Source organism: Caretta caretta, chromosome 4, assembly GCF_965140235.1.
Source record: "Caretta caretta isolate rCarCar2 chromosome 4, rCarCar1.hap1, whole genome shotgun sequence".
Lineage (NCBI taxonomy): Eukaryota > Metazoa > Chordata > Testudines > Cheloniidae > Caretta > Caretta caretta.
In genome coordinates this window covers 45,065,810-45,088,544 of record NC_134209.1, presented here as the reverse complement: position 1 = coordinate 45,088,544, position 22,735 = coordinate 45,065,810, and the positions used below count along the sequence as shown (strand labels likewise).

The 22,735-nt window shown below is 42.2% G+C and overlaps 1 protein-coding gene across 2 annotated transcripts in view; it reads right to left on the bottom strand.

Annotated features, from left to right (window-relative positions):
* Positions 1-15,697, bottom strand: part of AP1AR (adaptor related protein complex 1 associated regulatory protein) — a 35,308-nt gene extending 19,611 nt beyond the window's left edge. For both annotated transcript variants that reach the window (XM_048846829.2, XM_048846830.2), the window contains exons 1-4: positions 15,276-15,697; positions 7,285-7,333; positions 5,229-5,255; positions 1,015-1,040 (exon numbers count right to left, since the gene is read on the bottom strand). In XM_048846829.2, the coding sequence (XP_048702786.1) occupies positions 1,015-1,040; positions 5,229-5,255; positions 7,285-7,333; positions 15,276-15,352 (179 nt within the window). In that variant the 5' untranslated portion in view covers positions 15,353-15,697. The remainder of the gene's footprint in view (positions 1-1,014; positions 1,041-5,228; positions 5,256-7,284; positions 7,334-15,275) is intronic.
* Between the last annotated feature and the right edge of the window lie 7,038 nt (positions 15,698-22,735).

Sequence of the window (22,735 nt, the reverse complement as noted above, 5' to 3'; positions counted from 1 at the left end):
CCTTTCCCCACCTCCAGAACCAGTCCAGGACCTCTAACCCTGCCTCCCCACCTCCATGAAACTGGGACCTCTCTATAGCCCTCCTTATTGTATTCTTTACCCTCACTCTCAAGCATGGAGAAGGGGAGGATCAGTCTTGGGAAAGCTACCTAAAGTCCTTAATTACCTTGGCCAAACCTGGGCCTGGACCTGCTTCCTAAGATGATCTTCCTCCATTGCATTCCCTCTCTGTCCTCTTCTGCCACTGCCTCTCTGGCTTTTCTTCCCCCGCAGGCTGTGCAGTGAGAGTCTGACAGCAGGCAAACTCTGGTGACTGACTGCAGAGTCCGGGGTGCTAGATTCAATACCCAAGCTCCAGGCTGCCACAATTGCACAGAGCACTCTAAAGGTACACTACTCAGGGATAAAAGAGCCATGGCACAGCTGTGGCTGACCCAGGTCAGCTGATTTGGGCTTGTGGGTCTTAAATTGCTATGTAGATGTTTGAGCTGGGGCTGGAGCTCGAGCTCTGGGACCCTCCATCCTCGCCCATTCAAGATCACTGTGTCTTGCTTCCTATCATCCTCATGGCACAGTCTATTCATGTGCCCCAAAGGCAGTGAAGAAGAACATCCCCCTGTGGTTGTGGTGCTATTTGTTGTTTTAGTCAGATCCAAGTGGTTGTGAATGCCACATAAATGTAAACTTTGCAAAACTAGTAGATTTAAGGTGTAGGTTCATCATTTCAGAATTAAATATAAAAATCAGGTGGGTTACAAAAAATAAGGGATTTATTGTTGACTAAATTCCATTAAAAAGTATTTTAAACTATATTAAAATAAATTACCACTACAAGTATTAATATCTTGTAAGTGCACAGTTATCCACTGAAGTTGGGTAACTGTCTGGCATTAGAATTTTCAAGCATCAGTTAAGTGAAAAAGTCAGCATGAATTTTGCTGGTCATATGTAACTTGACTGACATGGTGGAAGAGGACATAAGCTACTAAAAAAAGCTCTTGAAACACATCTTACCTATGACTGCTTCCTGGGCTTTCTCCCTGTTAAATTACAAATAAAATTAATGTAATTAAGATAATCCATTACCTACTTCTTAATATATAAACTAACCCATCTACATTCATTTAAAAAAAAAACCACCACCACCAAACTTTCATAGACAACAGTTTAAATATCAGCAATACACAAATGTAATTAGAGATCCAACAGAATGAGCTACAAGCATCCTCTTTTTCCATCTTCACCTTTCTGAGTAACAGGCAGCTAGTTTCAGCCTGTCTGCACTGTGATAGAATGCTGGCAGTCTGTGAAAGGAGGGTATTTCTTGTATAGGTAGATCACAAGGCAGGTCCTCTCTTATGGTCTCCACCTTGTTTTGGCCATTAAAGAGTTTGTGGGATTAGGTTTCTCCCCCAACCCTCTTTTCCCTTTTACATGATAGGCAGCAACATGCAGAAACTACATGGGACATACAGAGCAGGCTGATCGGCCACTTGTTAAGTAGCACAACTTATTACCACCCTTTGCTCTTTATCCAGGAGTAAAACCTGGGCAACTTTGGTACTGTCCATGGATGAAGACAGCTCCATAGCTGCTGCCTGAAAAACTTCAGATTCCTGAAGACCTCATGGTGAAGATTCCATTCTTCCTAGTCTGTCAGCTTAGCTAGTCTCCCCTTACGTCACCCTTTTCCCAGACGTGAAGCACTCTTGCTGGAAAAGGGTGTTTTTCAGCCCACGTGAAAAACACATTAGTTTCCCTCTGAAGCATTTTGGACCTAGCGACCTCCGTGTTTGTTGACATGACTGGCCAACATATTGTCCATCATCACCAGCACGTGCTTGTTCAGAAGTGAAGTTGTGAGGCCTATTTTGGTCCTTTGAATGGTTTGTGGCTTGAGCCAATTTATGTACATGTAAGCAGTGTCAGGATGAGCTCCACCCTGACATCTGGTGGTGAGGTGTGGCAAGTTGTGGAAAAGAACTTCAGGGGCCAATCTCATTTGCATAGGCACACCCACCACGCCTAGAATGAGACCATAGCTGCCCAAATGGTCACTTTGGCTGCTGTGGGATCCCCAGTGTCTCTGTTATTGGGGCGGGAAGAATAAATTGTTATTACCCTGATTATGGGAACTGTGCTTGGAACTGTACGTGGCCTTTTGTTATGATGGAGGGATTCACCATCAACTAAGTAGCACTCGCTATGCAAGGGTCATGGGTTCCAAAACTGTGTGAATGGAGAGAGGCTGGGGACAAGTACTAATACTTGGTGGCATGGGCCCCTTGGTGAGGGCCTTACATGCTAATTGCACTTCCTCCTCTCTCCACTGTGGAATATCAGAGCTAATTTTGATTTCATTAGAAGTCTAGTTATAGGCTGCTGAGCTCATTTTGGGCTGACAGTGCACCAGCACTGGGGCTCCCCTACTACAAGCTGAATTCACCTAAGAGCTGAAATCACTGAGTGTTGTGTTAAGTAGTGGGGGAGCCGGAAGATATATTGTGGAGCAGTTGGCGGGCTGGCTGGAGTGCCTTGCGGACCGGCTGGTGGAGCAGTTTGTGGATGGCAGGAGCTGCTTGTGGGCCGTGGAGCTGAGCGAAGGAGTTCGTGGGGCGGCGGGCGGAGCGGAGCGCAGCTGAGCGAAGGAGTTCGTGGGGCGGCGGGCGGAGCGGAGCGCAGCTGAGCGAAGGAGTTCGTGTGGTGGTCAGCTTCAGATCATGTAAGGTGCCTCTTATCCCCGTCCCATTTCCACCCAGGTTGGGAGGTAAAGCTCCGCAGATAAACTTTCGAACTCTGGGGCTGCCCTGACCAGGGACAGAGACTTTTGGGGCATTGGACTTTGGGTGATTTGGGGTTGCTGGACTCAAAAACCAACGGGAAAAGGGCATGCCCCAATTTGCTTGGGGTGGGTTTTTGCTCATGGGTTTTGTTATGAATCCTGTTGGTGGTGTTTCCCAAACATAATGCCACATTGTTTCTCTCTGTTATTAAAAGGCTTTTGCTACACTCAGACTATGTGCTTGCGAGAGGGGAAGTATTGCCTCTTGGAGGCGCCCAGCGGGGGTGGTATATATTTGTCCCAGGTCACTGGGTGGGGGCTCGAGCCGGTTTGCATTGTGTTATTGGAATGGAGCCCCTAGATATTGAACCCGGCCCTTGTTGCTGCCAACTCTGACGGGCAGAAGGGTTACATGCAAGCAGGGTGAGAGAACTGCATAAAACCTGAATCGGCATTCCCCCATTGTGTTGCCCAGACAGCAACTTCCACGTTTTCATATTCTGGTCTGGCTTGGATACAGCACCAGAATCTTCTACTCTGTACCAACCAGATCAGTGATATGTTTACCTCATTCTGCGTTAGCCTGGGAGGAGGTGACCTCAGCAACTTGGGTCTTTGTTTCAGGTCAGTCTGCACTATAAACTTAACTTGGTATAACGTCATTCGGGGTGTGAAAAATCCACACTCCTGAGCGACGCAGTTATATTGACCTAACCTCCAGCGTAGACAGTGTTAGGTCAACGGGAGAGCTTCTTCCATCAAAATAGCTACTGCCTCTCATGGAGGTGGATTAACTATGCCGACAGGAGAAGCTCTTCACTAAAGCACTGCAGCAGCACAGCTGAAACTTTTTAAGTGTAGACTTGCCCTCAGTCACTGAAAGGCGCATATTTCTGCCTAGGAATTTCACGAGGGAAGAATTGCATCAGAAGCAAAGTTTCTTTTTTTGGCTTTTTCCTTTGCTGTTTGTCCAGCATAACACCTTTACTGAGGCTGGGCAGTGAAGCTAACCACTGTAGTACCCCAGGAGAGAGATTAGCTCCAGTCAAAATGGCGTACAAGTTTTGTCAAGTTCTAGGGCTACTAGCCCTCAAGAGGCACTAAAGAACCTATTAGATTAATTTTAGAAAGGTCTATAATTCTTTTTTTAAAAACTTGACAAGAAAAAACACTAAGCCATGCCAGAAGCAGTCCATTTTCCAATTTTCCATTTGAGAAAACTGGTGAGCTGTTCAGAAGCCAGTGACTGACACATGCCACATATTTTTTTAAAGAACGTTTTTTTAAAGCCATTGTGCAAGGACACTTCTAAGCAGCAGTCACAGAACTATCTGCACTTCACAGATGGTTGAAAAATGCCACTTTTGACCTAGTTCCTCAGAACACTTGAACTGTGCTGGTATCCATTATAAACCCACACCTTGTAGATTACTGCTTATGTACAGACATTGGAACCATAAGGGACGCCAATCCTGTTTATTGAAGGTGCAAAAGAGACCAGTAAGGGTTACTATTTAAATTTTGCACTACCAAAATCTGAACAAGTTCATTCTTAGATAGCAAAAACTAGCAGAGCAAGTGTAGTCTGTATACCCTATATGCAGTAATTTCACTCTTGTGCCATGTTTTCAAATGCATTTTGGGTCACATAGACAGAGTTCAACTACCTCCAGGTCCCTGAGAAGTTCTATAACTGTACCTCCCGAATGGTATTTATTGTGTCTTTATTTTTATTTTTTTGGAGTTGCCAGGGAGTTGGGAAAAGAGGCTTGTTGACACAGAAATCCTCTCTTTACTACTTTCCTTCAAAAACCTTAAGTTGCAATGAAGGATGGGCTGAAAGCAACAAATTGTAGCACTGGTGAACTACTTCCTTGTGTTAGGCTTCAGAAACGAAGGGGAGCATTACCAAAGAGTAACTCCAATGCACACATTCCTAGATGGGACTAAAGACACTGACTACAGCACTTTTACCAGTTCAAGTTAGAGCTTATAATAGTTCAGGTGCCAAACTCAAATTCTCTGTATAAAAGCATGCTGTACTGCCACCACTCAATTTTGGGGAATGGGGAATGTTTGTGGTTTATCAAAAAGATTACAGTTAGCCAAGTATTCCTACTCTTATGTAGGATACACCTAAAGACTGAATCTTTATCATGTATAATTTTTTTCATAATTCCCATTATAATAATCCTGCACTTCCCTTTGCAGCCCCACTTCTCTTCATCCCCCGCAACCAGAGGAATATTATTTACTACTATCCTAGAGGAAGAAAATCAAGCCCTGATAGCGTCAAAGAAATACCAGCAACTCTTCTATGAAGAGACCAATGCAGAAGTTAGCTGCAGCCAGAAGGGTTAGCAAGATGTGGATCCTGGGACTACAAACAGAAGTGTGAAAGTGTGTTGAATTACTGAGTGCTGTATTGTGAAACCCAAGTACTTACCTCATCACTTTCCACTAGATTCTCAAACTGCAAAGAAAAACAACACAGAGTATACAAGGTTACTGACAAGCAGACATTGTGATACAAACACTGCACTTCAATGAACACATAAAAATCAGCATAATTACAACAGCTTTACCTATTAGGCATATTTTGTGGAAACACTGCTCCAATTAAAGCTGAAGACAATAATATTCAATTATCAAATCTTCTACTTTGTGAAGAGCTATTGCTTTTGGAGTGTGACCAGCTATCCTACAAACACTGCTTGTAAGTTGTTTTCTTCTACACAGAATGTAATAATTAAGAGGATAAGAGTTAGAATAAAAAGTTTTGTTGCATTTGATATTATACAGTGCCCAAGCAACTCTGTTGGGAGGATAATTTACGGTTTTATTAGTTAACGACTGATGAATTCTCTCAGTCATGTATTCTGATATGAATAAGAGCCGTAAAACTATCAGTCATAGGCACTACAGACACAGAAGTACTGTGTATTAGTATAAAAGTGCACCAAAGCCAAAAGCTGTAACGCAAACTACCTCTAACACTAAAATATTAAAATAAATGAAATTCATGACATGTTTTCTGAAAAATATTCAGAGGGCAAAAATGATGAAGTTTATTTTAACTTATAAAAACAAATAAATTGCCTATACAAAAGCTCTAGGCACTGTTGACATCTCTTAAGAAATAAATACAAGCTTTCCTCAGCCAAAGATGGAAAATCTTCTCTTCCAGTTATGGATCCTAACACGGTCCCAGTCTCCCCTCCCACAACCTGCCTCCTGAAAAGCTTAAGCATAGGTGTATCTCTTCCCCAGAGAGACCTTGATTCATCCCTTTCCATTTTGGGGATATACTGTAACAAATTCAGGTGGAATAATCAGTTACTTGAAACAGAAGCCAGGATTCTAAGCAAGATGACAACTTTGCATATCAAAGAATAAGAGCCCATAAAAACACCAGGATGCTTTAAAAAGGGATCTAAGCACAGAAGGCTGAATTCAAAATATATGCAGTCTTATAAGTTGCACAAGCCACTGCAGTAGATTGACCTAACACAAAGACCAAAATAAAACCAACAGAAGCCATCCAGCGCTGTTTCCTACATCTTTAATGGAGTCAATCTACTAGCATCAGTGGCCAGCACAGACTGTAGGAGTTCCTATAAGGTACAAAATGACTACTATAAATGGGAAGGGAGAAACTGGTCTAAGCCATCTCGGAGGTTATGAAAAGGACAGAACCTTCTTTCCATTATCAGTCTGCTGCTGCAGGGAACACTCACAGACAGATTTATGCTGCAGAAGGGGAGATTTTTCGGTCCACATAACCTTCTATTTCCCTTGCTGACAACCAAGTAAGGTAGCAATTGTAGCTACTACAAATTTATCCCCAACAATGCCAGGTTCCACCTTTGAGGAAAGAGCTATCCTCAAGTTCTTAGGACAAGGGCATGTGTGCTATATTGACATGTTCTATGAACACACTCAACTCTGTTATTCCCATGAAGCTGACAGATTAGGCAAGTGACAGACTCTGCCCTCAGCTAAACTGATAGTCTTTGATTGTGCAACTATAGAGACGCTTCCTTGCTTGAAAGTCAGGATTTTCCTGTCAACACAGAGTACCCTCCACAGTTGGTGGATCTTGAGAGATCAGATCAGATTCTGTGATCCAGCAGACTAAATTAGGATGCATTTATAATGGCAAAAATGTGATACATTTCACTCCCAGTATAGCAGTAGTGGAAGCTGAGTAAAGTCAGGACTTGAGAATTTTTGCTACTGTCTCATCTGTTGCTGGACAGGGCACAGAAAACTAATACTTTGATTCCTCTATGCATTACAGTTTAGAATACTGACATGCCTAAGTCTTTTTACTTGACCAAGAGAAGTGGCAAGACAATTGCTATTTTATGATTCACTTAGTGCTTTAGTCTGATATAGTGTTAAGAGGTTCCATTTTACGCAAACAATGACAAGTGCCAGAAAGTCTGGTTGGGGTGCAAAGTTTAAAAAAGGTTTTCTAGGCTTAGGAAAAAAGTACTTACCTCTATAGTGAAGTGTTCTCCAGTTGAACATGTTCTAAAATACTTTGATCTAGAAAATAAACCCATAATTTCATTGCAGGTTAGTAGTTCTATAGTTCAAATATCTTCTCAAAATATTCTAAAAATTATTTATGACACAATGAAATCAGGTCTGATAGTTACATCAGTACCATTTTAATTAAAAATTAGAAGCAGTTCAAGAGCAAAATACTTCAAAAGCCATTGTGAGTTCATTTTAATGTTAAGGCTTAAGCCAATTTATTATCGTTAATTATTAATTGAGCTATATATTAACTGATGCACTATATTACAGGGGAGACAAACTGGAGTGTGAAAAATACTTGCGTCTGAGGATGTAAATTTTTTTTTTCAAATTGGAAGGTGTAAAAAGAATTACTCCTTCACTGGGAAAGGAGTTTATGTATCAGGATGCTGATCGCTTTGCATTTGCTGCCATTGAGCATTTTTATTTTTAAACTGTGTTAACCAGTTTTAGTACATTTTGCCTATTTCCCGCAAGACAGATGATTCTGGCCAGCCTCTGAAAAACTCATTGCTCATGGTATGACCCATTATGCCTGCTAGCTGTGTTCTATGTAACAAATGCCAGCTTGTAGAGTGTCATTCTTTAGCTGTTTACTGATGTAGCTAAGGGGCTAACATTTTATACCCCTTGTTTTTGCAGAAAGATTACTGATTTATTCAAAAAAGCATCAAGAAACAAGTTGGTAAACCAGCACCATTTGAGTTGCCAGTTCTCCATGGATCACAGTTTGGGAACCAAATGACATTTTTGGCAGACGGTGGTTGCGCATAGCAACTACAGAAACCCAAGCCTTTCTTTGATTCACTAACTGACTTAAGTATATCTTAAGGAGGTTCTCCACTCCAAAGTAATGAGTCAGGCGAGTATAATTTGAAGTTTATCCAAGCCTTTCAACCAAGACTTTTTTTTTCAGGCTATCACCCCTTAAGTCAGAATATAGGCTCTCAAATAGCAGACCACTGCTGATTTAGGTATGGTTGTATCAATATATTATAAATTCTAGCACAGGCGTAAATAAAAACTACTGTTCTGTCCAGAAATAACTTCCAGGGTAACCCAACCGTGACTGCTCTTATTCATTGTTAGAGGAGCTTTTCTAGACCTTCAGCTCCCAAAATGTTCTGCACCACAGAGAAAGAGCACATGTGCACACACCACACCTTTAAAAAAGAAATGGTGAAATTAAGAAAAGAAAAATTTAGGCTGACACTAGGAAAACTTCCAGACTGGTGAGATGTACTAGGCTATGGAATAGTCTCCCAGGGTTGTGAGAAAACAGCTATGTTACAGCAAGCCCAATGGACTGTAACAAGTCTGGGAGGGCCCAAAGAAAGCCCAGTTCCTTGAGTGATGTAACCGGGTTGGAAAGAACAAACAATATGCTGCAGCCCAGAACTCCACATAACCCCACTTTTTTTTTTTTGCATACAAAAAAAAGTGTAATTGATCCAGCCACCCCCACCCCCAGCTCCCACCCATGAGTGCAGCCCTTAAGAGGCAGATTCCTCAGTCAAGTATCAGCAACATAACTGTCATGTTGACCACACTGAAGGCAGAATATTGAAGGAAAACAAATTAATTAGGTTACATGCCTCCATCAGGGTTTGCAGTTAGAAATCAAAGGGCCCTAAGTTACTTCAGTGACTTTGAAAATCCTTATACGCCTAACTTTAGCCTTCTGTTTTTGAAATTTTCAGCCTGTGTGTTTAAAAAAGTTCATATTAAGTTTAACATTAAAGTCTAAATAACTTTTCATAGTTAACATGGAAGCAATTTTGTTTTGAACTAAAAGATTTTATGCCACTAAGAAAGTTTTTTTTTTTGTTTAACTAAAAATACAATGTTTGCCTTGATGCTGTAAACACTCAGGCACAAGCTAAACTTTAAGCACAAGCAGGCCGACTGAAGTCAGTGGGACTATTCATGAGCATAGTCATGTACCTGAAGTGTTTCCAGAATCAGGGTCTTAATTTTCAATTTTGATTTCTGCCAATACCAACTTTGCAAATAATTTTTAAAAAGACTCAGATTAATGATTTGTTTTTACCAAAAAACCAAAAGAAAACAAAAAATACCCCCAAGCCATTTAAATTGCTCCCCCATGTTGCTTTCATTTTCAGCTCACAATAGCAGCATGTTTGAAAACGGTCTCCAGAATGCATACCTCCTGTTTTAAATTGAATAATTGTCTAAAGCAGTGGTTCCCAAACTTGTTCCGCCGCTTGTGCGGGGAAAGCCAGCATGTCCCTCAGCCCGCGCCGCTTCCAGCAGCTCCCATTGGCCTGGAGCAGCAAACCGCGGCCAGTGCGAGCAGCGATCGGCCGAACCTCCGGACGGGGCAGGTAAATAAACTGGCCCGGCCCACCAGGGGCTTTCCCTGCACAAGCGGCAGAACAAGTTTGGGAACCACTGGTCTAAAGGGATGGATAACAAGCAACAGAAGAAGCATCTTGTGTCACTTGGCTCTGTTGCTCCCTCTTATTTACAGAAATGATAAGTGTGGGCCTTATCCTTTGAGGAACTCAGTGCCCTGAAATCCCACTAAGGTTATGGACGACACGAGGGCACTGGGCACCTCTCAGGGTAGGGCCCAGAGTGAACAAGGAAGGAGTGGGGAAAATGTTGCTTTCATCACCCCTTACCATTTGTCGGATTTGAGCTGAAATTAAAGAATAGATTAGTACATCATTAGTGTGCATATGTATATTATGTTATGATATTCTATATTTAAATACAGATACATTTGATTATTTTCTTGAAAGAACTTTTAAAAGAAAAGGTTACAGTATTGTTTCACTTCTCCATCTCTTGCAGCTCATACAAAATCATGACCTTTTTGACATTACAGGTTAGCCAATTAAACTTTAAAGTTGACAAAATACTGTATGGGAAAAAGACATACAGTGTTCACATTTACACTCCATAGAAGGAGTAAATAAGCTAAATACAATCCTATTTAAGTACTGATGCAGGGGGATTTTTATATTAAAATCTTGTTAATAAAATTAGATATGCAAGAACATGGACATATGGAAATTTAAACTGATTTTGTTTTTTACATAAGTGATAAAAATGTTTATACTTTAATCTTATCATGGAAATGACAGCAAAAGAATGCCAGGAGCTCCAATTATACTTATTCCGCACAGCTGCCTTTTATGAACGATGTGATCTCTCTAGGAGCAAAGAGAAAAAGCTTATGATTGAGGACAGGGACAAACTAGACCTGACCTATTTTTTAATTACAGCTGGAGGCCACAGACATTAAGTTTTATTTGAAGAGCAATATTAACAGAAATTTGTTTCAGGACACAATTAAAAATGGTAATTTTAAAAAGGACCAAATTCTGTAGCTAAGCAGGCAGCTTAAGAAACCTTTCTTGTTGTTCCCACTGAGAATTCAATTACTACAGTAATTCATATAGTAGACATTTTGCTAAAAAGTTATTTTAAAATTTCATACAATTTGCAATTTTATTTTAAAATTTCATACAATTTGCAATTTCATACAAAGATAAATTCAATTTAGATTAGTGTCCGTCTTTGCAAGCCTCATATATAAATGCACTAAAGTGCAAAGTAAACAGTATTACAAGAGATCTCTCCAATTTTATAGTTAGAGACCTCACTGCATACAACAATGAAGGTGAAGCACTAATTTCCTCAGAGATGCTGAACCTTCTCCCAGAAGTGATTACCATTACCTTCAACGAGAGCAGCGTCAGATCCCATAAGTATGGATCTGTGTACATTAACAGTACGGTTTGGAACCTGGGATTTCTGCCAATTTTATCAGTTAACATTCAACTTCACACAGCATTTGCTACAGAGGTCTTCAGAATTCCTAAACCTTCTCAACTTATACCATAATATTCTCTCTCCCCACCCCCAGTTCTATGAAACATCTACAAGAGTCTTTCAACTTTCTAACGTCTTTACAACTTTCTAACGTCTACCTTTCCCTTTCTCAGTTGCTCATATCTTACTGGAAAAAATAAATCTTTCTAGACTGAAAGCTTTCATGTTGGATATCAGCAGAGAGGTGATTATTTTTAATCTTTGGGCAAAATATTTGTTCAGCATATACTAAAGGAAAATATTTATTAAATATCTATAGAAATATATTAAAGACCTTCCCCCACAGACTACACTTAGATTTTTACAGATGCTAATTGATTCATATTTGGCTTACATTGCAGATATCAAGACCCCCAGAAGAACACAAATTTGAACAGTCAGTTTATTAATTTATGAACTTTTTTCTAAATACAAGCACAGTAGAATTTTTGATCAACCAAAAGCCACAGTTGTTCAAAATGTTGATAAAAACATAAAATGTTTTAACTTTTGATCAAGCTAAATTCCAAGTCAGTTTAAAGCTATTGAATTTGGGGGAGTGTGCGTGCGCATGCACAGGTGTGCATGCCCAACCTGTTCTTAAAAAAAAAATAAAAAAATCCAAGGATGGGGATTCCACAACCTCCCTTGGAAGCCTATTCCAGTGCTTAACTATCTTTATCGTTAGAACATTTTTCTTAATATTTAATCTCCCTGACTGCAGATTAAACACATTATTTCCTGTCCTACCTTCAGTGGCCATGGAAAACAAATGATTGACATGCTCTTAATAATAAATAATAATAATAGCCCTTAACATATTTGAAGACTTATCAGGTCCCCCTTCAGTCTTCTTTTCTCAAGATTAAATGTGTCTAGTTTGTTTTTTTTAAACCTTTCCTCAGAGGTCAGGTTTTCTAAACCTTTAGTATTTTTGTTACTCTTCTTTGGACTCTCTCCAATTGATTCGTATCTTTTTTAAAGTGTGGTGCCCAGAATTGGACACAGTACTCCAGTTGAATCCTTACCAGTGCAAAGTACAGTGGGACAATTACTTTCATGGGTAACATACAACGCTTGTTAACATGCCCCAAAATGATATTAGCCTTTTCCACAACTGCATCACACTGCTGACTCATTCGTGATCCACTAGAATCCCTCTAGATCCTTTTTGGCAGTACTAGCCAAAGTTATTCATTTCATAGTTATGCATTTTAGTTTTCCTTCCTAAGAATATCACTTCGCACTTGTCTTTACTAAATTTCACCTGGTTTAATTCAAATCAAATCTCCGATTTGTCAAGCTCATTTTGAATCCTAATCTTCTCCTCCAAAGTGTTTGCAACGCCTCCAAACTTGGCGTCATCTGCAAATTTTATAAGCATGCTCTCCCCTCCATTATTCAAGTCATTGATGAAAATATTGAACAGTACTGAACCCAGGACTAACCCCTACGGCGCCCCACTAGATACATCCTCCCAGTTTGACAGCGAACCATTGATAACTACTCTTTGAGTATGGTCTTTCAACCAGTTGTGCACCCACTTTATAGTAATTGCATTAGGCTTCATTTCCCTAGTTTGCTTATGAGAACATCATGTGGGAACTGTGTCAAAAGCCTAAAATCTAAAAATCAAGATATATCACAATTACTCTTTCCCCTGTCCACTAGACCAGTAACCCTGTCGAAGAAGATTAGGCTGATTTGGCATGATTTGTTCTTGCTGACTGGTTATTCCTCATAACCCTATTATCCTCTAGGTGCTTACAAAGTAAGTGTTTAATAATTTGTTCCAGTATCTTCCCAGGTACCAAAGTTAGCCTGACTGGCCTATAATTCCCCAGGTCCTCATTGTTCCCCTTTTTAAAGTTAGGTTTGTCCTTCTCCAGTCCTCTGGAAACTCACCCATCCTCCATGAGTTGCTAATGGTTCTGAGATTGCTTCCTTTAGTTCCTTAAGTACAAATTTCATCAGGCCTCCCCAACTTGAGTATGTTTAACTTATCTAGATATTCTTTAACCCATTCTTTCCTCATATTGGCTTGCATAAACGTTAATTGTGTTTAGCATCTGTTCATCATTAACCTTTTTCACAAAAACTGAAGCAAAACCGGCATTAAGCACCTCAGCATTCTTGATGTCATCTTGTATTAGGTCTCCTTCCAGCCTTAAGTGGAGGACCTACACTTTCCCTCATCTTTCTCTTGCTCCTAATGTATGTAAAGAAGCTCTTCTTTTTGCCTTTTACGTCCCTTGCTAGGTGTAAGCACTAGTGTAGACAGGCTCTGAGCGCTGGGAGCTAATCCCCTTGTGGAGGTGGATTACCAGGAGCGCTGGGAGAGCAAGCTCATGCACGAGCGTACTCGTGCTTCAAAGTGCTGCCGCGGGAGCGTTCCCACAGCAGAGCTTTGAAGTTTCCAGTGTAGGCATACCCCGAATAAAAGTGGTATAACTTGTTGCGCAGAAACTTGTCAGTGTAGACAAGGCCTTATTGTGCCTTGGCCTTTTTTTTGTTGTTCCGAGATGCTTGTGCTATTCTTTTATACGTCTCCTTAGCAATTCATCCATAGTTCTACTTCTTATAAGATTCTTTTTTGATTTTCAGTCCATTAAAGAGCTCCTGATATGAAAAATAGTAAAAAGCCAATATGGATCTTTCATTCACATTGGGATAGTTTGCAGGTGTTGTGCCTTTAATACCGTTTCCTTGAGAAACTCACAGCCCTCCTAAACTCCTTTATCACCTGGGATTTTCTTCCCATGGGACCTTACCTAGCAGGTCTTTGAGTTTGTTTTGCCTTTTTGAAGTCCACTGTCCTTATTTTGCTACTCTCTCCTTAATTTCCTTTGAATCATGAAATCTGTCAATTCATGATCACTTTTACACAAACTACCTTCCACCTTCACATTCACAACCAGTTCCTCCCTGCTGGTCAGAATCGTGTCTAAAATTGTCTCCCTGGTTACTTCCTCCACTTTCTGAAACAAAAAACTGCCCCCAATGCATTCCAAGAATTTACTGAAAACTAATGGTAGCTGTGCAGTCAAAGGGGCACTTGGGAACTATGTCAGAATTCTAAATTCACACCCTCTCTGGACACTGCTAAATCACCTTTACCAGAGATTACTTTTATTCCCGGGGTCATAATTACTGCAGGAGAAGAAAGGATTTAGCTTGTGAAAGTACCAGAAGGATCCAATTCCCAATAGAAAGTTTTCAGTTTAATTTCATAAGTAGTATTAGAGTCCTAGGGCTAATTTACATTAGAAAATAAGATCAACCAAGCTACACTGCTGAAGGGCATGAAGAATACACACCCCTGAGTGGCATAGTTAAGCTGATCTAAGTCTCTGTGTAGATTGTGCTAGGTCGATGGAAGAATTCTTATCGCCTCTTAGGGAGGTGGACTACCTATACCGATGGTATAGGTAACGTCTACAATGAAGCGCTACAGGGGCACAACTGCAGCATTTCAAATGTAGACAAGATCCTCAGGCCTTCCACAAGGTTTTGCTAAGCCTTCAAGTTGAAACCGTGGGTGTCAAGTTCTCCCATTACCTCTTTAGAGGAAGGAGGAAACCAGCCAGCTCAAACAAGCGGGAACCGAGGCTCACACAAGTTAGGTGAGTTTTAGCACCCCTAGGTATGACAGAGGCTTAACAGACCAGCCAGCTGGTGGCCGTAAGAAACTGTTTCACTCAGTGGGATTCTGTCCAGGCTGGAGGCCCTCGGCATGGTGCGGGGTCACCTCCCAGAGCTTCCGCCAGGCCACAGCGCCACCTGGCACCTCACCGAGCCCCCTTCCCTCTCCCTCTGCAGCCCCCCTCTACCCTTCCCAGGTACACCCCGCCCGTGCCAGGCCCCGCGCCCTGCCCTGCCAGCTGCACATTTGCCCCCCCGGCTCAACCCGGGGTCGGCCCCATCTCAGGGAGGGAACAGACCAGCCCGCCCAGCGCCCTCCCCTCTGCCGGCAAGCCGCCGTGCAGCTGCCAGGCCCTTCCTCCCCGCGGGGTCCCGGGGTTGGGAGTGCGGGGTAACGACCGCGCCAGGGCGGAGCCAGGCCGGTGCGACGCCTCCCCGCCCCAGGGGGCTGCTCCTTCCGCCTTACCCTCCGCCTCGCTGGATCCGCCCCGCTTCTCTCCGCAAGAAGAGGCCGCAGCACCACTGCGCCCAGCAGTTCCCCATCGCATACTGGGGGCAGCCCCAGGCCTCGGCCCGACCACGGGCAGCGGCCGGTACCGACAGTTACCGGCCCGGAATCAAACGGCCCCTCTGCGGCGCGCGCCACCGCTGCCGCCCAACGGCAGCTGCATCAATGGCCGGGGCGGGGGAAGGGACGGCTCTGCCCCAAGCGGCGGCTACGCTCGCTGCGGAGGGGGAAGGAGCGCCCGGCCGGAGCTCCCCTCCGCCAGCCTCATGGCCCCGCAGCTACCGCTCCCCAGGCGCGCAGCCCCTAACAGCGGCCTGGTGCACCCGTCCCCTGCGTGCCGCATGCGACCCGCGGCGGGAGGAGCCGGCAGGTGCGAGCATGCGTAGTAGGGAAACCCTATTCCCTACGCCCCCACCTGCTCCTCCCCTCTCCTCATCCTATGCAAGGCTGTCCCCTAGCGCTACCCATCCCCTTCAACTCCGCTCCTGCCTGGATTCCGGCCCGGGGACGCTCCGCCTCCCTGCTCCCTTCCCAGTCCCTTGGACCCTCTCAGGCGCTTTCCCCGCCTCCCTTGCGGAGGCAGCACTCTTACCCCACGCTAGGGGACACCATCACAGGGCCTAATAACATCAGCCACACTATCAGAGGCTCGTTCACCTGCACATCCACCAATGTGGTATATGCCATCATGTGCCAGCAATGCCCCTCTGCCATGTACATTGGTCAAACTGCACAATCTCTACCTAAAAGAATAAATGGACACAAATCAGATGTCAAGAATTATAATGTTCATAAACCAGTCGGAGAACACTTCAGTCTCTCTGGTCACGCAATCACAGACATGAAGGTCGCTATCTTACAACAAAAAAACTTCAAAACCAGACTCCAGCGAGAAACTGCTGAATTGGAATTCATTTGCAAATTGGATACTATTAATTTAGGCTTAGACAGAGACTAAGAGTGGCTAAGTCATTATGCAAGGTAGCCTATTTCCCCTTGTTTTTTTCTACCCCCCTCCCCTCCACGACGTTCTGGTTAAACTTGGATTTATGCTGGAAATGGCCCACCTTGATTATCATGCACATTGTAAGGAGAGTGGTCAGTTTGGATGAGCTATTGCCAGCAGGAGAGTGAGTTTGTGTGTGTGGTTTTTGGAGGGGGGTGGGGGGGATGAGAAAACCTGGATTTGTGCTGGAAATGGCCCACCTTGATTATCATACACATTTTAAAGAGAGTGGTCACTTTGGATGGGCTATTACCAGCAGGAGAGTGAGTTTGTGTGTGTGTGTGGGGGGGGGGGGGGGCGGAGGGTGAGAAAAACTGGATTTGTGCTGGAAATGGCCCAACTTGATGATCACTTTAGATAAGCTATTACCAGCAGGAGAGTGGGGTGGAAGGAGGTATTGTTTCATGGTCTCTGTGTATATAATGTCTTCTGCAGTTTCCACAGTATGCATCCGATGAAGTGAGCTGTAGCTCACGAAAGCTTATGCTCAAATAAATTGGTTAGTCTCTAAGGTGCCACAAGTACTCCTTTTCTTTTTGCGAATACAGACTAACACGGCTGTTACTCTGAAACCAAGCTAGGGTTGGGAACTCTCCAGGGTTGTCCTGGAATCTCCAGGAATTAAAAATGAATCTTTAATTAGAGATTGTGTCATGTAGTGAAACCTCCAGAAATACATCCAACCAAAACCGGCAGCCCTTCTCCAAGCCTTCAACAAATCATGAGTTAGGGCACCAGACAGGCCTAAAACCACCATGAGACTTTTAAAAAAATAAAATACATTTGGCCTTCCTTCAGGTTAGCTGAGTTCATGGTTTCAAGCTTTTTCTCTCCGAGGCTAAGAACAAGAACCCTTTTGAAATGAAAAAAGAGGAGAGTCTCAAATGCCACATTGTGAGAGGTGCACTAAAACTGCGAGAATTGACAACGATGCTAAGGTGACCTTCCTAGTTTTCAAGGAAATAAAGATCCACTACAAAAAATGCATCTTTAAGAGACTATACTCTGGATGCTTTATTCATAGTACAAAATCACACTTAGTGAATGAACTTTTACGTTGTTGCATTGAATCATAGAATCATAGAATATCAGGGTTGGAAGGGACCTCAGGAGATCATCTAGTCCAATCCTCTGCTCAAAGCAGGATCAATCCCCAATTTTTTGCCTCAGATCCCTAAATGGCCCCCTCAAGAATTGAACTCACAATCCTGGCTTGCTGAGACTCCAAGTTGGATAAGGGTCATAGGACAGCCGCCATCAAATATGGAATGTCACTTACACAAGGGGTGATCACAGCATTTGGGATCATCCTAATCACCAGTGGTTGGTAATCCTAGTCTAAAGCATTCCCCTCAGAGTGCCTGGGTTTCAAGATGAAGCCTCAGCTATACTGTGCCAGTCAATTGCAGATGAAAGTGTGTGTGTGTGTGGGGTGGGGAAGGAAAATGTAGGAGAAAGGGTCTCTCTGGTAGCACAGGCCTCACCTATTGAATGCTTCACAGATCAGGACCACTGCCTAGGACTTGATCCAAACGTGGAAGAGAGTCCAATGTAGGTTGCAGAGTACTGGTACTTTCTTTGGATTTAGCAGGCTGACTTCTCTGGCGTAGACAAACTGCAGTTTTTGTGTGGTCTTACGTTTTAATCTCAGGTAGAGGAGTAGTTAAGCCTGGAGGTAACGGGCTGGGTCATTATGACTAAAGCACTGCTGCACAGGGTGCTGTTCTCTTGCAAGGTGAAGCTGGAAGAAGGCAAGCTTACTGATGTTGCAAATAAGCATCCAGGAGAAATGAAGAATCCAGCTCTACCCCAAGGCTGTATGCTACTTTGAGCACTGGTGGGCAAATGCCATTAATTATATAATTACAAAACCAAAATTAAAATAGTTGTATATGTTTGTCACCCTTTAGGTCAGGGCCCTAGTTTCTTATGTATTCATGCAGCACTTTGCATGATGGGGACTCAATTCTGATTATGGCTTCTCTGCTATGAGGCTATGATACATGTTATTTCTCCAGCATGCTTTCTCCTTCCCAATAGTACCTCCTATATCTTTCCCAGATTTGACTCTAACTTGTTGTCATTCCTAGGTACCACTAGGGTGACCAGACGAGCCAATATTAGGGGCTTTGTCTTATATACATAACTATACTTCCCCTCGTCCTGATTTTTCACAGGTGAAATATCTGCCGGGGAAACAGCAGCTGTCCATCGTGATGCTTTGGCATCTGTCAGAGAGAAACAAAGAAACCAGCTTATTACAACACTGACAAGCCCTACAAGGTCCTGGATACGGTGCAGCAACACCACATTTAAGTATGTGGCAATTCTTCAAAAAGGGCCATAATTCTGGAGTTTAATGCATCCAACCTAGACATTCCCACATCATATATAATTTGAAAGCTCATTTTGTTTACATTTAGATAAGGTATGACATAGCACTGTCAAGGATTGCCATAAATCTGTAGGCAAGGTGAAATAATGGTACCCAAAATGAGAAAGTGTCACTTTTTGCAAAGTTCCAGAAATATTGCAGCATGGTTATCACTACAGTTTTACTGTTTAAGTTAATGTCAACATCTTATTGTGGTATGCATGGGTCAAAGCTATCAAACAACAACGTATTAAAATATTTTTTACTGGTTTTGCTTGGGCAAGTTTTTTCCCCAGAAGTGATTAAGCTGTTTAGCAAGTGGCAAAAATGGCAAATATCAACATTTTGCAATATATTAACATGGAACATTTTCACATGGCATCTTTTTAATGGTCAAAGTATCTCAGAAAACTCTTATAATCACTTCTATAGTTTCAACTGAAAATTGCTGACCAAATCAGTATCACACTGAAGGCAGTGCAGCATAAGCAGAAGATTACCTGCCCATAGTTTGTACTGTATAGTGGGTAGATATAAATGTACATGAATTTCCAATGTAATGCTTCTCCAGTTGTAAGCTTTTGTACATACCTGGTAGAAGGTTTTATTTGTAATTTCCTATGCATGCAGTAATAACCTTTGAAATATTCCAGAAAGTAGCTTTTTAATTCAGTGACAGTTATGAACAGGATGGTATTAGTGTTAGAAATGACAATATACAGCTTCATACTGGGCTCCAATCAAAGTACTCCCTAAATAAAAATGGTGATTTTGATACTAACATATAGATCTAACTTAGCACACGACTATCTACTTGTGAAGGGTGCTGGTAATGCTAACAATATATTTTGGGAATTAACCTCTACACGGAAGCTATAATGTACGAAAACTTGAAGGATACAAGCCCCCTAAAGCTTACATCAAACCACAAAGACACTCCACAAAAATATTTGTCAAGAAAATCAAAAGAATGCAAAGTTTTCAAAAGCCACCAATGTTGGACAGAATTTTGTGATGCTGGCAGCAGAAGCCAGGGGCGATTCATTGTACTGGGGGCTATTGAATGAGTTTTCTGGTTTAGACGATGTGCTACCAATACTCTATCACAGTGGTTGCTTTCAGACATACAAAAGGAAGTTGAATTTGGCACATCTCAGATTTGTATTGAACCCAGGAAAGAAAACAGACTCAACCTGATCAGAGAGCATCATATTCACCTTCTTCTATAGCTACCAGAGCAAGCACATTGTCCAGCGTTTGGTCCTTTTGTTTTGTTTGCTTGCGGGGGTGGAGGGGGGGAGAGGAAGGGAGGGAAATAACTCACACACAAGACAAGAAACATCATAAAATAGAAACATTTGGAGAGCAACCAATCTAAGGAAGGCAGCACTCAAAGAGGAGATAACGTGCTGAACTGATAAGGATGCAGATTATCACTCAACATGCCTCTCTTCCTACTTGAGTATAACAACTCTTAAAAGAAAACCATCTAGTTACACTGCACCAGTACAGTCATCTTATGACACTGCATTTTATCACCTGACTGAAGAGATAGACAATGATCTTTTGTACAAACTCTTTTCCTGTCCAAGTTACTACATAGAAGTCCTACTTTCTTCAGATGTAGGAACTGCAAGCTATTCCAGTAGGAAGTTACAGGAAAGATTAGAAAAACACGGTGGCTCTCCAATTTCATTCCATGCACAGTGTGGACAAGGCAAGTCTACCGTTATTCTATACAGCACAATAACATTAGCAGCTTGGATACCATCGGCTAGTGATCTGAAGCAGGAACTTAGTCATCCAAATGTTTTGTGGATGTTCTTCTGGCAAGTGAGCCTGATGAATAGCTTTCAAATGAACAAGTGTTTTTTGTATAATGCCGCTTCAATCCTTCAGTCTGAAATAGTCAAAAAAGAAAGCCTCAGAATAGTATCTAAAGGCCAGTGGTTATAGTTTACAGAGATCAGCCATTTTTGTGCCCCTATTGATGCAGGAGTTTGTTGATAAAGAGGCATATAATTCAGCCACAAATGAGACAACCAAAGGAAGTGCCTTCCAATTCCAGAGTGAATAGCATTTTTACAGTTCCAAAACTATCACACCACTGCAAATAAGCGTTGCTGCACAGCTACCTTGTGAGTTTGGGTCTTGCAATTTAATTGACATACTACACCTTCATAGAGTCTGATTCTGGTGAGGTGAGGCAGTTTATCACTAGGGCTGCAAAAACTGAAGTAGAAAGACTCCAGTTAAGTGTATTTATTCTAAATACAACTGTACCACTTCATGCTGGTGGAAATTGCATCCATGAAAGAGAACAATCTTTCCCACACAGAACTATGTACATGCCAAGGCAATGAAGATGATGACAGAGATTATAATGATGAACAAGATGATGATAAACATGTTGACCAGAAATGTCACCAGAGCTTTCCAGTGCAATCATACCAGTACAAATGTATTATTAGATTTTGTTTTATCCTTTCACTTCTTGTTGTGATGCTTTGAGGTCACAAAGAAATCCGATTTTATATCTAGAAATAATACATAGTCATTAAACTAACAAATGAATGCAACTGTATCAAAGTGGTCATTTTAACATGTTGATGGTGTATTTTTATTCCTGGTTCTGTGGTAACAGCACCATTTGTCAGCTTCACATCATACCATATCACCCCGGGAAGGGATGCGGAGATAAAGTTTCTTGACACCTTAAATGACTGCTTCTTGGAGCAGCTAGTCCTGGAACCCACAAGAGGAGACGCAATTTTTGATTTAGTCCTAAGTGGAGCACAGGATCAGGTCCAAGAGGTGAACATAGCTGGACCGCTTGGTAATAGTGACCATAATATAATTAAATTTAACATCCCTGTGGCAGGGAAAACACCACAGCGGCCCCACAGTGTAGCACTTAATTTCAGAAAGGGGAACTATACATGAGGAGGTTAGTTAAACAGAAATTAAAAGGTACAGCACCAAAAGTAAAATCCCTGCAAGCTGCATAGAAACTTTTTAAAGACACCATAATAGCGGCTCAATGCTTAAATGTATCCCCGAAATTAAAAAAAACATAGTATGAGAACCAAAACAGAGCCACCATGGCTAAACAAAGAATAAAAGAAGCAGTGAGAGGCAAAAAGGCATCCTTTAAAAAGGGGAAGTTAAATCCTAATGAGGAAAATAGAAAGGAGCATAAATTCTGGCAAATGAATCGTAAAAATATAATTAGGAAGGCCAAAAAAAGAATTTGAAGAACAGCTAGCCAAAGACTCAAAAAGTAATAGAACATCTTTTTTTCAAGTACATCAGAAGCAGGAAGCCTGCTAAACAACCAGTGGGGCCACTGGATGATCCAGATGATAAAGGAGCACTCAAGGACGATAAGGCCATTGCGGAGAAACTGAATGAATTCTTTGCATTGGTCTTCACAGTTGAGGATGTGAGGGAGATTCCATAATGTGAGCCATTCTTTTTAGGTGACAAATATGAGGAACTGTCCCAGATTGAGGTGTATTAGAGGAGGATTTGGAACAAATTGAAAACTAAACAGTTATAAGTCACCAGGACCAGATGGTATTCACCCAAGAGTTCTGAAGGAACTCAGATGTGAAATTGCAGGACTACTGAGGGTATGTCTACACTACGAAATTAGGTCAAATTTATAGAAGTCGTTTTTTTAGAAATCGTTTTTATATATTCGAGTGTGTGTGTCCCCACAGAAAATGCTCTAAGTGCATTAAGTGCATTAACTCGGCGGAGTGCTTCCACAGTACCGAGGCAAGCGTCGACTTCCGGAGTGTTGCACTGTGGGTAGCTATCCCACAGTTCCCCCAGTCTCCGCTGCCCATTGGAATTCTGGGTTGAGATCCCAATGCCTGATGGGGCTAAAACATTGTCATGGGTGGTTCTGGGTACATATCGTCAGGCCCCCTGTTCCCTCTGCTGATGAGCTCAGCATATTCACCTCTACTGATGAGCTCTGCATGGTCACCTGCAGCTTGCCATGCTGGCCAAACAGGAAATGAGATTCAAAAG